Below are 14,476 nucleotides of genomic sequence, written 5' to 3' on the forward strand. Positions count from 1 at the left end.
AAATAAGGTTTAGGGCCTTCAGCTGTTGCAAAACTACAACTCCTAGCATGCCCGGACAGTTAGTTGTAGTTTTGCAACATCTGGAGGTCAACAGTTTGGGGACTACTAATATAGGTGATATAATAACAGAAAAGGCATTACACACTTGATAAATCCTCTTCCAATCCAGCAACGCTTCTTCAAATCTGCCCAACGGTAAATGTTGACTTGGCTACATCGAGGATGTGCTCATATACCCATGTCACCACTGCAGCCAATCACTGCCATCAACAGGGTACAGGGAGAGGCCAGTGATTGGTTGAAACAGTCACGTGGATATATGGGCACGCCGTTTCGGCAGCCATGGCCAGTTGGGAGGACACGAACAGCAGTGCTGGTATTTGCCTCTAATAGTTCAAAAAAATTTTAATCAGTATTTGTTACTGGAATATAACGGCGGAGACAGAAAATAAGCCATTTTTTTAGACTCCGCTCATTAACTAAAAAATATTCATGTTTCCATTGCAGTTGACATTGTCTTCCTAGGGGTCCTATGAAACATTAGACTCTGTGTATTTAGCTTCAAGCTCATTGTACGATTATACAATAATATGTGCAGCCTCGGTTGTGCGCTGTGATGTCGCACAAACAAAATACAGGAAACCGGTGTGAATTTCAAGAATCAGCTGCTACAATAATGATAAAATTCATCTTTTAACTCGGTGGTACATTTCTTGGCAAAAAGAGACCTCCAGGTTTCCAGTTCAATCCCTGCGATTCTGTGTTGCAAAAATTGAGACGAGAGACTCAGCGAGTGTGTGATCTTATTAGAGCCGTTGGCAGGGGTACCCTGTAATCCTCACAAAATAAAGCCTCGTCTACTCAATGCGGAAGGAGAAACCCGCCATGATGTTTGAATGCACGAACCTACTAAACACTTAGCAGCCCCCGCCGACATTCATCCTACCAACTCTTTGTATCGACGTTGCCCAGTCTAGATCTGCGGCGGAGATTATGGGCCCCTTACGTCCCTCTTTTTTCACCTACCCCCCCTGTTTAAATATAGATCTTGTTTGCAATTTATGATGCTCTTAGCAATTACAGGGGGCATGCGTTCAGAAGAGAAAATCGATCTCCAGTGTGTAAATGGAATATTTCAAGTCAGGGCTTTAATCTGACTCGTATAAATGTCGTTTCCTGTATTGATTCAGTAGCTGAAGGAAGGGTTGTATCTACTTAATAAAACAGAACAAGCAAATTCCCTGTCGGGTACTTAAAGCTGAAGGCTCTGCATTTTGTTTTAAATGGTGGGATGTTAATATAAAGACATGCACCGTGCACTGCATCTTTTAATTCAGCAGTGTCATGGGAGACAAGCTCTTCTACCAAACGGTACACTTCACAACTTGGTTCCAGACATTTTTAGCTGAATTGTCTCGTACTATATGCTTTGCATCCTATATAGTGTGATGTGCAGAAAGACATTATGAAGTGTGGACCAGGGTACAAACTGTGGTCGTATTAGTGGCTGTAGGAAATTTCTTTACATTTCATGGAGAAGCTAGAAAGGGTGTTGTCTCATGTCCGGTGATCCAACTCACTACTGAGCTGGTACTCCGTACAGAACTGTTGGCAAAATGCATCAGTTGTCAATAGCTACAGCGCTCAGTTGTTTCTGCAAGCTAAATGAGGAAATGTTGCGCAATGCTTTTCCTCTTTCCGGCGTATCGGGCAATCCGGCATCCCAATTGAGGCACCTGATAAATCTTTACTGTCCCATTCAAACATATGAGGTCAGTTCAATCATCATTTTCCTTTCTGCAATTTACTACAACGCTGAAGGAAAACAGTAAGATCAGCGGACATTGGTGACGGCACCCTAACATACATGCCACATATTTTGAATTAAGACTGGTTTATGAAACACCACTCTTAGTAATCTCCCCCCTTTATGTGCACTAATTTAACACATGAGGCCAACTGTGCATTTCCATAATTTGGTGCAACTCCTGATATTTCTCATGGCCAGTGTGTAATTACACCAATATTTCCCTTTAATAAATTTGATGCATTGTATGACTCCACTTAGTTACGGTATTTCTACTTTTGTAGACACTCTTTTAAAATATTACTTACAAAATTCAGTACCTGAAATTCCAGGATTTTCCCTTTAAAATACCCTGTTAAGGTTAATAGAGCAGGAGCCCGATCTGTTAGGCAAATAATAGAGCAACTACAGAGCAAACACTTCACTCTATATGTCCCTGGACTAGTATATATTATGCAGGTAACCCAATTATTTCCATGGACAGTGTGATACTTGATTTGCCCTGTGGTGGCGCTGCATGAAAATTGAACTCTTGTCACCAGGTTCTACGACAAATTACAACTTCTTGCTGGTGCCATGTGAGCATCTTATTGCTGAGGTACTATTGTAACAAAAGGGATTATTCAAGCCAGACAAACATTTTAAACATGGTGGCTACATAATTCTTTTTTGGGTATAAAAAAAAAGAAAGAAAAAAAAAAAAAAAAAAAGGAAAGAAACAGATAAAAAAAATAAAAAATAAAAAATTAAAAGATTAACAAGAAAAAAAACATTATATTCCATGCTGCCCTTCCACAGAAAAGATATATATTTGTAAATAATGAAGAAAATTGCTCACTTGGGGATGACATATCATCATTTTTGGAAAATAAGAAATGCCCCTCACAGCTAAAGATGAGCAAATCCATTTGGAATTAATCCGATCTGTTGTGAATTTCCCAAGATACGGATGTATTTTGTGTAAATATCTTATGATGACAGTCACCATTTTAGGAACCCTAACCCCAACAAATGTAGGGCTGTGGTAATGCTGCTTTGGCATTAAAGAGCTTGGATACAGTTGTATATAGCCCTACGAGACTTAAAGGACAACTGCAGCCATGGCAACTTATCCCCTATCCGTAGGATAGGGTATCAGTGTCTAATTGCAGTGGGTCTGACCGCTGGGACCCCCGCGATCTTCTGCACGGGGTCCCGGCATTGCCATTATGTGTGAGGTCGAAGGTACGCCCCCTCTCTATACAGCTCTATGGGAGAGGCGGGGAGGCACAAACGATGCATCTCCCATAGAACTACATGGAGGAGGCGTGTTGGCCATGGCGTCATGCTGGGGTCAGCCAACCTCCTGCACGGGAGAGCCCCGTGCAGGAGATCGCGAGGGGTCCCGGTGGTCAGATCCCCCACGATCAGACACTTATCCCCTATCCTGTGGATAGGGGATAAGTTGTCATGACTGCAGATTTCCTTTAAATATACAACTTTTTAGGGCAAGTGGGACATTTTCAATTCAGACACAATGTATTCAGTCAGAATTGAATTTGGCAGCCAATCAATAAAAATTTCGAGTTTTTGCCAAATGATTATTGTTGGGTAAAAAATATACATCCTGAGCAGATACTGTTTCTCTTTTTAATAGTATGTTTATGGGTAAGCTTCAAAAAAAAAATGTTTTTCTTTTTTTTTTGTAAGGGTTTTTCTCTGATAGGGGGTAACCCCTTAAAGGTTGTATGATCATAAATTGTTGCCCTGGGACCTTCGAGGGTTTTTTGTTTTGTGTTGATACTGTTTCTCAACACATGTGGTTAGTTTTTGGTGGTCCATAGACCAATGCTTGCCAACCAGGGTGCCTCAAGCTGTTGCATACCTACAACTACTAACATTGCTGGGATTTGTAGTTTTGCAACAGTTGGAGGTACCCTGTTTGAGAAACACCTTCCATAGAGAAACTTCATCCAAAATGTAAAGAAAAATGCTATTATCAATGTATCTGTAACCTTACTGCAATCCATATAGGAAACACATAGCTTGGGAATGGGGTAGTGTGGCTGATATGCAGTGTTGCCACCGGTCAGTTCAGTTCCCTGATCCTGGGCTACTTGTGGCATATATGGACTATAATAATTCTACAATTGTATTGCTTATTGCCCTTTATATTTCTTTACACTTTGGATTGTCTATAATATGTTTGGGTTAGGAAATTTCATCACTTAGCATTATAATTGGGCAACACAGAAGGGTCTGGTTACAGTTAAGAACTCTAACCCTATGAACCCTAACCCCAAGTAATGTAACATAATGCTGCCATGGTGTTAAAGAGGTTGGATACGGTTGGATATAGCCCTAAAAGACCTCAAAGAATCATATACAACTTTTTAGGGCATTTCGAATTAGACAACATTTATTCAGTCCAAATTGAATATTACAGTCAATTCAACTGAACTGGATCTTACATAAATTTCGGGTTTTCTCCAAATGATTTTGTTGTGTGAAAAAAAAACGAGCTAGTAATCTGCTGGGCAAGTTGGATCCTCTATGTGACCCGACGAAAATTTGAGGTTGTATTTTAAGGGGTACTCCGGTGTAAAACATTTTTTTTTTTTTTTTATCAACTGGTGCCAGAAAGTTAAACAGATTTTTAAATTACTTCTATTAAAAAATCTTAACTCTTCCAGTACTTATCAGCTTCTGTATACTCTACAGGAAGTTCTTTTCTTTTTTTTTAAAGTTTTTCTGTCTTTCCACAGTGCTCTCTGCTGACACCTCCGTTCATGTCAGGAACTGTCCAGAGCAGGAAGAATTTCCCATATAAAACCTCTCCTGCTCTTGACAGTTCCTGACATGGACAGAGGTGTCAGCAGAGAGCATCTTGGACAGACCGAAAATACATTCAAAAAGAAAATAATTTCCTCTGTATTATACAGCAGCTGATAACTACTGGAAGGATTAAAATTTTTAATAGAAGTAATTTACAAATCTGTTTAACTTTCTGGCACCAGTTGATTTAAAAAAAAAAAAAAAATAATGTTTTCCACCGGAGTACCCCTTTTAGTCATACATTATTTAGCAACATGCTTAGCTGATTTTGTATAAAAAAAAAAGTTTCAATAAAAAAGATTTGAAAAGAAAATTTGGGGTTGTTTTTACAATTTCTCCCGACTTGCTAATTATTAAGGAACAAATTTTACACCATAATTGCGACTCTCCAAATTTTGACGTTTTGTTCTATGTGAGTGCATTCGGACCCAGTATTAAGCAACTGACTTAAGATTTAAATAATAAATAAATAAAATTGAAAAAAAAAGCTTGTGCATCTTAGTCTACATTTCACTCTTAAAACAAGGTGTCGCTTCCCGCAAAATGTCAATCGCATTTTGGCCAGCTCAAACGAAGGCCAAAAGTCTTAATAAAAGCTTCTTCTATCAGAATAGCAAAAGATAAAAAAAAAGTTAAGAGCGTACACGAAAAATGAAAGCAGAGAGGTCTTTGAAAAATTTATACTCCAGTAGAATTAATACTGTCATACAGCAACGTGTCAAAAGACCCGGCAGAGAAGAATATTAATCCATTTAGAAAAAAATCAAAGGTTTTCTTCTTTGAGTGTAAAGAAACAATTTGAATAATTTTTGACCCTTCCCGCAGAAGTCGGTGGGTCAAATTGAACCTACTATTAAAATTCTGTAATATCTTCCTTTCGTTAGCATTTCAAAATGCAATTTAAATATTCACAGAGCTCCTTTTTTAATAAACTTAACAATTTAAATATTCAGCGGCGCTGCCTTTTTTTTTTTTTTTAATAAACTTAACAAAATTCAGGTAATTTTCTTCAACTTTCTTGATTGAAGGAAGGCAATAGGTGCAGATATAAAATAGATGTACAGCTACAAGCAAAAGAAATCAATTATATATAAGAAATAACATAACACATGGAAAGAAATTAATCAAAAAATTTTCTAGTCTATGATTCTCTACTCTGCTACCTGGAGGCTAGGAATGTAAATGAAAAAAAAAAAAAAAAAGCAACATCCTCCTGGAGATAAGAGAAAAATTAATAAAAATGTTTCCATCCTACAAGATCCCCTGATGCAACTCGTGTTAAACAGTGAGTGTCTGCAGGAGGAACTTTACTCATTTTAAATAGATTTTTTAGAAGCTGGAGAAATAGGACTTTTATTCTCGCTGTTAAGCTCAATTACATTAGGCTTATGTGGTCTTGCGCTGTCCACGAAACGAACATACCTTCATTAAAGAGCTCTGTGGGATGTGCGTGAGCCGTGCTTGTGAAGGCCTGTGGTGAGGAACTGTATGGAGCGTCTATAGGTTTTCTTTCGGCTTAATGTCTCCATGGAGGCATCCGAGTGGAGCTTAAGAACATCGTAGGCATTTTTGAACTAATAAAATGATGAAAAGTAGGTTATAGGAGATAATACGTCTTTGCCGTCATCATATATTGCAGAAAACATTGTCTATAATAATACACTTCCGAAGGATCAGCACTGCCACCTACACCCTGCGCTGATACTGTTTCTCTATGTCTGTGATTAGGATGTAGTGATCTTAATCACCGGTTATTCCCAACCAGGGTGCCTTTAGCTGTTGCAAAACTACAACTACCAGCATGATGGGACAGCCGAAGGCTGTCCCATCATGCTGGAAGTTGTAGTTTTGCAACAGTAGGACACACCCTGGTTGGGAAACACTGCCATAGACAAACTTTATCCAAAGTACAGTAAATTGCAATCACCAATCCATTTGTAGCCTAACTGCAATCCATAAAGGAAACATTTTGCTTGAGAAAGGGGTAGTGTGGCTGTTAGGCGGTATTGCCACAGGTCAGTCACAGTTCCCCAATCCTGGATTATGTCTTGCCTATAAAGGCTACAGCTGGATTGGTGAGTGGAGCTTAAGCACATTGGAGGCACTTTTGAACTGATAAAGTGATGTGAAGTAGGTTATAGGAGACAATACTTTGCCGTAATGATATATTGCGGAAAACATTGTCTGTAATAATACACTTTGGTAGTCCGAACGATCGGCACTGCCCCCTACACCCTGTGCTGACACTGTTTCTCGACATCTATGGTTAGGATATGGGGATCTTTAAAGGGTACAGTGGCCGGACTCCCCGTGATCAGATCTTCTCACCTGGGGCTTTCGTGTTTTTGACCTCATGCCACGCCCCCTCCTTCCATGTCTATGGAAGGGGGCATGACGGCTGTGTTCTAGCCGCCACGCCCCCTCCCATAGACATGAATAGAGGGGGTGTGGTGGCTATGGTCGCCAGTCATCCAGCATGGAGTGGAGTTCGCTCTGTGCACCAGATGACTGGGATGCCACGGCGGAGATCACGAGGGTCCACATGTCTAGGGGCAGAGTACCCCTTTAACCATCAGTTTTTGCCGACCAGGTAGTCTTTAGCTGTTGCAAAACTACAACTTCAGCCTTCAGCTGTACGATCATGCTGGAAGTTGTAGTTTTGCAACAGTAGGAGGCAATCTGTTTGGGAAACACTGCCATAGACAAACTTCGTCCAAAGTACTGAAAATGGCACTCATCAATTAATCTGTAGCCTAACTGCAATCCATATAGGAAACACATAGCTTGGGAATGGGGTAGTGTGGCTGATATGCGGTGTTGCCACAGGTCAGTCACAAACCCCTGATCCTGGACCATGTGTTGCCTATATAGGCTACAGCTGGAGTGCCTTTTATATTTCTTCACATTTTGGATTGTTGATAACACCTTTAAGTTAGGAAAATCTTCACTAAGCATCATAATTGGGCATTACAGTGACTCAGTGGTTGGCACTGCTGCCTTGGATCTTAGGTTCAAATCCCACCAAGGACAACATCTGCAACAAGTTTGTATTTTCTACCAGTGCTTGTTTAGGTTTCCTCCCATATTCCAAAATGTCCTGATAGGGGAATTTAAATTGTGAGTCCCAATGAGCGCTGTGACTAATTTAAGTGTACAGTGCTACGGAACCTGTATGCACTATATGAATAAATAATTGTTATTATTATTGTAATGCCATGGGTTCTCACCATTTGGGCAAGTCATACAAGAAAACTACGCTAGATAATAAATCTTCCGCCCATAGTGGCATACAATATCACAAAGACGGTGCTATGTGAAATGATTATAGACTATAGAAAATATTGCTAAGCATAATCTCCTACCTTAACAATAGTGATGAGCGGCAAAGGCCATATTCGAATTTGCACTATTTCGCAAATATATGTATGAATATTCGTCCTATATTCACGAAATTTGCATATTCACTATGTTCTTTTTTTATGTGAAAATTCGTATTGAAATTCGCATAGTGCACATGCACGATCATATCTTTTACCTGAAGAAGGGAGGGATCAGTGTACTCTGACTGGAAGTGCCGATATTCACGAATATTTGCATGTCCGCATATACTTGCATATTCACATTTGCATGTTTGCATGTGTTCGCATATATATGCCTATTCGCATATATAGACATGCTCGCAAAAAATGAATATTTATAATTAAGAATATATATATATATATCTATATTCTAAATATTCGCGAAATTGTGAAGTGCCAATATTTGCGGTAAAAATTCACATTTCGAATATTCACACTCAACATTACTTATCAAGCTATTTCGATGATATACATGGGGTCCTTCCTCACTTGTCCTCTTAACTCAAGCCCTAGGCTTGCTGTAAGATATACAGTTGGGAAAAAAAAGTATTTAGTCAGCCACCAATTGTGCAAGTTCTTCCACTTAAAAAGATCCCAAACACACCACCTGGCAATGAAGGAGTGACTTTGTAAAAAGCATTTCAAGGTCCTGGAGTGGCCTAGCCAGTCTCCAGATCTCAACCCCATAGAAAACCTTTGGAGGGGGTTAAAAGTCTGTGTTGCCCAGCGACAGCCCAAAACATCACTGCTCTAGAGGAAATCTGCATGGAGGAATGGGCCAAAATACCAGCAACAGTGTGTGAAAACCTTGTGAAGACTTACAGAAAATGTTTGACCTCTGTCATTACCAAAAAAGGGTAAATAACAAAGTTTTGGGATGAACTTTTGTTATTGACCAAATACTTATTTTCCACCATCATCTGCAAATAGATTCTTTACAAATCGGACAATGTAATTTTATGGATTTTTTTTCTCATTCTGTCTCTCATAGTTGAGGTATACCTATGATGAAAATGACAGCCTCTCTCATCTTCTTAAGTGGGAGAACTTGAACAATTGGTGGCTGACTAAATACTTTTTTGCTCCACTGTAGCTGTTAAGAAATGTATAAGTAAGCTGAAGCTTTGTCTTTGTTTACACCCCTGCCATGGTGAATCCATCAGAAACATACAGTATTACTTTAGAATAGGGTCTGTTGGGTTCCGTTATGGCGTCCATCATTCTGATGGGAAGAACAGCACCAAATGTTCTATTCTTCGCTGAAAAGAACTTACAGAACTATTGACATATGGGCACCATGTCTATTACCATAGGGAGAGGATGATGAGTAAATTCCTGACACCTCCTCATCTTCTTATCTTGAAATCAAAGGTGCCAAGACATATTTTCCCCATTAGTTCACAATTGGTGACAATGAAGCTGCCTCCGTAAAACATAAAGGCCCTCATTTACTTAGAAAATCGGGTTGTAAGTCTATGTTGCTTTCTTACCCGACTGCTTTTTCCCCTGGTATTTATTATTATGTCGCATCCTGTTTGTCGCACTTGGTTTTTGTTGGTTTTGGTTTCCAACTCCTCTGAGTTGTCGGGGAAAAAATCCACAACAATTCAACAAATTCAGGTTGGAAACCTTTATAAATACGTGGGAAAGCTCAGAAATGTCGGGTTACGCCCCTTTTTCGGGTTTGGGAGAATCCACATCGGGTCCGTCGGGAAAAAATGTCGCATCGTGTCGCAGACTGGCGCACGATGTCTGCGACATGTCGCAAACAAAGATGCGCCAAAAAAAACAAACAAAACAAGTCGGGTTTAAAATAGTAAATGAGGGCCAAAGTTGTTTTAGGGTCCTGTCTGGATCAGTGTTATCTAATCTCCAGGGTATATTAAATACATATTATTATACATTTACAAAGAGTGGTGTGAATTCTTAACTGTTTTAGAGCACAAAAGTTGCGGGAATAGTTGCGGACTTGTGCCAAATTTATCAAATAGCGCTCAGACTTTGATGAATTTCACTGATGCAACTTCTAAAAAAGTCGCAGATTTCGTGCGGATGGGCTACTTTTGTGTGAAAAGTCGCATATATCCTGACTCAGAAGTCGCACAGAAAATGTAGGGCCGGGCTGAATTGACCTGAGAAACCGTCTATTTCTGGGTTTTTGCTACAATTTAGCGACATTCGCACTTAGTAAATCAGTGACCACTGCACAAACTGCTCTAGATGGGTAAAAATCATGGAAACGTTTCTAAAGCAATTGTCGCACAAAAAGTCACACGGACCCATTGTGCAACATTTTGTGTGACAACCAGAGAAAAAAAGCTGTTTAAAAAGCTTTCTAAATGTCTTGATAAATCCCCCCCCCCCCCAATATCCTAATATGTGGGAGAGAACCTGCACCTACCTTCATTCAACCCTCTCTGTACTGCTAAATACAGTGCACCCTCAAGTTACAATATTAATTGGTTCCAGGACGACCATTGTATGTTGAGACCATTGTATGTCTATGGAAACCTGGTAATTGGTTCTAAAGGCACCAAAATGTCATCCAAAAATAGGAAAAAGTGAGGATAAATAAAAATAAGTAGAAAACTAATATAAATAAAGCAAATCCTTACATATAAAAGTAATAAAGATCTGCTGGGAGCTGCAAATCACGGTATGTCAGTGTTTCCCAAGCAGGGAGCCTCCAGCTGTTGTAAAACTACAACTCCTAGCATGCCCGGACGGCCTTTGGCTGTCCGGGCATGCTGGGAGTTGTAGTTTTGCAACAGCTTGGGGCACCCTGCTTGGGAAACACTGGTCTATGTAGAGGACAGGAGCTTCTTCAGGGTCCTGTTCAGTACACAGTGTCCTAAAAAAGTAACATGGAGCCGCCCTCACCTGGTGTCCAAAGGAGCAGCTAACCCTCGCACAGGTAAAGAGTACAGAACATGTAATACCTCCCTGAACTGTAGGGGGCGCTAACAGACACCAGTCAGTGCATGCACTTCAGTAATACAGGGGTTGTACCAGTGATTGCCCATTCTGATTGGTCGGTTCTTCCGGCCATTGACACATTTCACAGATCTGTCCATAGAATCGTATGTTGAGTCTGGTTTCAACTTACAATGGACCAGAAAAGACCATTGTATGTTGAAACTATTGTAAGTTGATGCCATTGTAAGTTGAGGGATCACTGTATCCTTGGTATGCTCAGGATTATGTATCTTAGGTATCAGTGTTTTCAGTTAAGTCATTGATCACAGTAACAATAGGTCAAACAAAAGGAGGAAATGACAAAAGAGCACTCCCTTAGGTTGTGTTTAACCTACCACCGCACCTAAAGTGCTGTATTAATCTTATATAAAGGATTATGCAAGAGGATAGACACAAATCTGTCAAAGGCACATAGGTCTTAAGGTATACACAGTGAGGGAGATTTATCAAAGCCTGTGTAGAGAGTGGTGCAGTTGCCCATAGCAACCAATCAGATTGCTTCTTTAATTTTTCACAGGCCTCTTTGAGAATTAAATAAGCAATCTGATTGGTTGCTATGGGCAACTGCTCCAGTTTTCCATTACACAGGTTTTGATAAATCTTCCCCAGTGTTCTGCTCAAAGGGCCCGATCCGTTTACCCTGGGGTGCGGATATGGAAACAAATGGAATGGAGAGCATAAAAGGGGATCTTGCTAAGCGCTGCTTTCTGGTAATACAGGAAATCTTAGCCACCACCGTTGCACAGGACTGGATTTTTTTTTTTTAGAAGAAATAGAATTAACATGTTTTGATTCTCACTTACGCCTTCCTCAGGGCCAGGCACGTGCCAGATAGTGCTTTTATGTTGGACCTGAGGACGGTGTACATGAGTATGTTGTCTATTCTATTTCTTCTAAAATAAATCCTGTCCTGTGTAACCGTGGTTACCTGTTTTACCAGACGGCAGGGCTCAGCGAGACCCTTTTTTTTTTTTTGCTCTCCATTCCACTAGGTCAAATAGTTTGAGTATATTAGAGCTCAGCCCATTGTTTGTGACTTACTCTTGAAAGTTAGAACCCAATGAGACTTAGTACGAAAAGACAAAGGAAAAACTTCTGTTCCACTGATATAATGTAGCAGTTTGTTTCTGTCTATGATCATAGAACAAAATATAAAGCACTAGTCGGTGACATCTCATTACTGTATGTAAAATGAAGTGTCTGCTGCAGTCATAACACCAAAGTGGTTTGGGATATAGCGTCCTAGTGGTGGTGGATACGTGAAGTATCTCCTGTGGCTTCAAGTAAAACGATACTTACATTTTTCTAAGTGGGTAGGAATTCTCTCTCCTTTATGACTTGTGCAGTTAAAGTAGGTAATTTGTGTTCATAAACTTTTATGGCTTTGGTTTACATAGTGCATAGATTTTGATGAATTGATCCAAAAGATTTTTTTTTTTGTGTCCTAATGCATTTAAACTATAAGGATAGGTTAAAAACGGTTAAATTCTTAAAGTGTACCTGTCATATCCCACACAAAAAAAATAATGAATAAATGTGATACTCAGTACCTAATCTTGACCATGTACATCTAATTTTTATGCCTCTATCACCAATTTTTTTTTAGAAAAATCCCTCTTTTCATTAGCTCACAGTGTTAGAAATCCTCTCAGGTGAGAGGGGCGTGTCCCTCCTTGTGGTGGTGGGAGGTGATTGGTGTGTCTGCTCATGCAGCACTGTCCATTAGTCATCTCTTGTCCATGACTCATGGACAAGCCTCATGTTGCTGCAGGACCAGTTAGTGTCCCAGTAGGTATAGGGGCCCCAAGTGGTGGGATTTTCAGAAGCCATTTTCTTCATTAAATATTCAAAAAAATGTAAACAACCATATTACAAAAGGTCTTTAATTTCAGCAGTAATAGTAGCAATCTCCCAATCTGTTATTTCCAGGCTGTATTTTTGTATACATTTCTGGCACATGATAATGGGGAAGCCATCTTACTCTGTATTGAAAGCAGTTAGAGATATACTTTCCGGCAGCCACTAGTGTTGAGCGGCATAGGCCATATTCGAATTCGCGATATTTCCGAATATATGGACGAATATTCGTCATATATTTGCTAAATTTGCATATGCGAAAATTCACGAATGCGAGAATTAGTATATGGGAAAATTTGCATAAGCGAAAATTTGCATATGCGAAAATTTGTACGCCAGACTCACACAGTAGTATTGGAGCCTTCTTTACACCACACAAGCTGGAAGCAGAGAGGGATGATCACTGTGATGTGTACTGTGAAAAACAAAACAAAAAAAAATTCGTAATTACGAATATATAGTGCTATATTTGCGAATATTCGCGGATTCCCGAATATGCAATATTCGCGAATAAAATTCACATTGCGAATATTCGCGAGCAACACTAGCAGCCACAAGTTAGAGATCATTGTTAAGTAGATTTTTTAACTAAAGTTACATGATAATGTAAGGCAGTGGCAAGAGTTGTAGTTTTGCAACCGATGGAGGTCAACAGTTTGGAGACCACTTATCTAGGGGGTTAAAGGAGTTAAAGGTTAGGGGATATAAACGTATCCCCTATCCTAAACAAATGGGATAAGTTTCAGATCACGAGGGGTCCACCACTGGGACCCCCGTGATCTCCCATAAGGGGCCCTGGCTCTCCGTCCAAATAGCATGTGACGACCACTGTAGGAAACAGCGAGCAATACGCCCCCCTCAATATGGCTCTATGGGAGAGCCAGAGATTGCCGAATGCAGCTCTCCTGTAGATCTGTATTGAGGGGCCTGTCGGCTGCCGCTTCGTGCAGTGGTGGAACACACCCCATTCAGGAGGAGAGCCGCGGCTCCATACGGGATATCATGAAGGGTCCCAGTGGTCGGACCCCCTAAGATCTGACACTTATCCCATATCCTTAGGATAAGGGATGTGTTTTTATCAGAATACTTCAATTATGGACCATCTATACTAATGTTCTGGAGTTAAAAAGTCAGATTTAATAAAAGTTACACCTACAAACGGGCCCAAATCTATGTCAGCTCCTAGCATGGTGCAGCCACTGATACGCCGGATTGGTTAGGAGGCCTGCACCTCTTAATAAATATGTCAATTTACTCAAGACTTGTGAAATGTCGGTCTCAGAAAATTCCTCCCTATATCAAAAGGTAGAAAAGCAAAAGTAGTGACACTTCCAACTTGTATATCTTATGACTATTCGTAATATATACATTGTTTGTACTTGAAGGGCCTCTGGAAGATGCTATTGAGGATGAAGAGGAAGATTGTGTATCCGAGGAAAATGATAATATCATCACAAAGGAAGAATTTCCACTGGAAGAAAGTTTTACAACAGATTTTGAACCAGAAAACATGACCTGTGAAGATGAGGAATATTTCTGTAATAAAGGTAATGTATCATACAAAGTACAACAATATGTATATCATATCTATCTATCTATCTCATATCTATCTATCTATCTCATATCTATGTATCTCATATGTATTCATCTATCTATCTATCTA

The 14,476-nt window shown here is 39.9% G+C and overlaps 1 protein-coding gene and 1 long non-coding RNA gene across 8 annotated transcripts in view; one reads left to right on the top strand and one right to left on the bottom strand.

The window, feature by feature from the left end:
- Positions 1 to 14,476, top strand: part of ZFPM2 (zinc finger protein, FOG family member 2) — a 451,186-nt gene that overhangs the window by 64,889 nt on the left and 371,821 nt on the right. For 2 of the 6 annotated variants that reach the window (XM_056522564.1, XM_056522566.1), the window contains exon 2: positions 14,199 to 14,360. The exons of 2 other annotated variants lie outside the window; for them this stretch is intronic. In XM_056522564.1, coding sequence (XP_056378539.1) covers positions 14,199 to 14,360 — 162 coding nt within the window. Of the gene's footprint in view, positions 1 to 14,198; positions 14,361 to 14,476 lie in introns of those variants that run through there. 2 more of the 6 variants (XM_056522569.1, XM_056522568.1) reach the window with 1 other exon arrangement.
- The window catches only part of LOC130274339 (uncharacterized), a 79,806-nt gene that overhangs the window by 61,735 nt on the left and 3,595 nt on the right, over positions 1 to 14,476 (bottom strand). For both annotated transcript variants that reach the window (XR_008844329.1, XR_008844330.1), the window contains exon 2: positions 6,044 to 6,195. This is a non-coding gene — a long non-coding RNA (uncharacterized LOC130274339). The remainder of the gene's footprint in view (positions 1 to 6,043; positions 6,196 to 14,476) is intronic.

Source organism: Hyla sarda, chromosome 5, assembly GCF_029499605.1.
Source record: "Hyla sarda isolate aHylSar1 chromosome 5, aHylSar1.hap1, whole genome shotgun sequence".
NCBI classification, from domain to species: Eukaryota; Metazoa; Chordata; class Amphibia; order Anura; family Hylidae; genus Hyla; species Hyla sarda.